A 1,967-nucleotide genomic window follows, 5' to 3' on the forward strand; every position below is an offset into this window, starting at 1 on the left:
TTTACTAAATACTAATTTTTTATCTACTTTTATAACTCTACTTTAATGAAATAAGAATAATATAAGATAATATTAGACTAGTCATATATTTGTAATTATTTTGTAATCAGTTATATTCTAGAGGGTACTATATTGTAAATGATGTAATTATATAATAAGATGAATGAGAAGGAAACAAATCAAGTTTGTGATTATCATCTTCTATCATGGTATCACGTGAAACCTAACCCTACCTCCTTCCCCTCCTGCGCCATCTTGTCGGCTGCTGCCTCCTGTTGGCCGCCGGTCATCACCCTTCTCCATTCTGTTCTCTATCATCGATCAGATTGATCGATCTCCCTTCTACCCTCAACCGATCCTTCCTGTGTCGGATCCCTTCTTTTCTTAATTCTCCATTGTAGAAACCCTACCATGGACAAACTTCCCCCTGCAGTCACCGTCACTAACATCAAATCCCACATTCCTGTGGTTCTAGAGAATGATTGCAGCAAGTATAATTCATGGAAGCAGTTATTCTTGACTCACTGTGAAGCATACGAGGGTTTGGATCACATCGTCCCGCCGGATAATCCACCAGAGGCGAAACCACCCACTTGGGACCGGGTGGATGCATTAGTTCGTCAGTGGATATACTCCACCATCTCTCCCGAACTGCTGGAAACTATCCTCAAGCCAAAATCAACCGCTCAGATGGCTTGGGACACATTGGCAGCCTTGTTCCAAGACAATGAAAACTCGAGGACCGTTGATCTCGAAAATAAGTTCTCCAGCACTAGGATGGACTCCTTCACAGACATCTCATCCTACTGCAAAGCCATGAAGAACATTGCTGACCAATTGGCTAACGTTAATGCTCCGGTGTCTGATAAACGTCTCGTTCTCCAAATTGTGAAAGGTCTCAATAGCAAATACAACACCGTTGCGGCTATCATCCAACAAACCACTCCACTGCCAGATTTTTATGGTGTTCGGTCTCGTCTTACAATGGAGGAAAGCCGCCTAAATGCTCAAGAAAACACCCCTGCAGATACAGCACTAGCTGCCGCCGCCCCTCCACCGCCTGCTGCACCGGCATTCTTAAGCCTAAACCCGTATTTGACCTTCATGCTTCTGCCCCTATTCCCCTTCCCAAAAACCCCGCCGAAGCCATTACCATACCCGAGTGGAAACATGCCATGAACGAAGAGTTTCGTGCTCTTATTGATAACAACACGTGGGAGTTGGTTCCTAGAGATCCTAATATGAATGTAATTCGTTGTATGTGGCTTTTCAAACATAAGTTGAATGCAGATGGTTCTCTTGAGCGCTACAAGGCGCGCCTTGTTGGGGATGGGCGGTCACAACAGGTTGGGGTGGATTGTCACGATACTTTTAGCCCGGTTGTAAAACCGGCAACCATCAGAACTGTCCTAAGCATTGCATTGTTTAATAAGTGGGATATTAATCAGCTTGATGTGAAAAACGTGTTTCTTCATGGCAATCTCAATGAAACGGTTTTTATGCATCAACCATATGGCTTTCGTGATCAAGCTCATCCAGATTATGTTTGCAGGCTAAATAAGTCTCTGTATGGTTTGAAACAGGCTCCCCGGGCGTGGTATCTCAGATTTATGCACTTTGTTTCCAGCTTAGGGTTTCGTCACAGCTCCTGCGACCACTCTCTCTTCATCTACCGTCATGGTAAGCATACGGCGTACCTTTTGCTCTATGTTGATGATATAATTCTTGTCACCTCCTCTGCCGAGCTAAAGCATCGTCTACTTCAAAGACTCTCGTCAGAATTTGCTATGAAGGACTTAGGTTCTTTACATTATTTCTTGGGTGTCTCGGTCCAAAGGAATGATCAGGGTATGTTTTTGTCTCAACATCAATATGCTTTAGACATTTTGCAGCGTGTCAGATGATAGATTGCAACCCAGTTAAAACTCATGTTGATACTTCGGGTAAAGTTGGTGACCATGGTCCTT

At 43.7% G+C, this 1,967-nt stretch overlaps 1 protein-coding gene across 1 annotated transcript; it reads left to right on the forward strand.

Moving 5' to 3' along the window:
• The first annotated feature begins 411 nt into the window (after positions 1-411).
• Positions 412-1,179, forward strand: LOC110931276. The gene has a single exon (XM_022174677.1). The coding sequence runs from the start codon at positions 412-414 to the stop codon at positions 1,177-1,179; it is 768 nt and encodes a 255-aa protein (XP_022030369.1).
• Positions 1,180-1,967: the final 788 nt, after the last annotated feature.

The sequence above is a fragment of the Helianthus annuus genome, chromosome 3 (assembly GCF_002127325.2).
Source record: "Helianthus annuus cultivar XRQ/B chromosome 3, HanXRQr2.0-SUNRISE, whole genome shotgun sequence".
Lineage (NCBI taxonomy): Eukaryota > Viridiplantae > Streptophyta > Magnoliopsida > Asterales > Asteraceae > Helianthus > Helianthus annuus.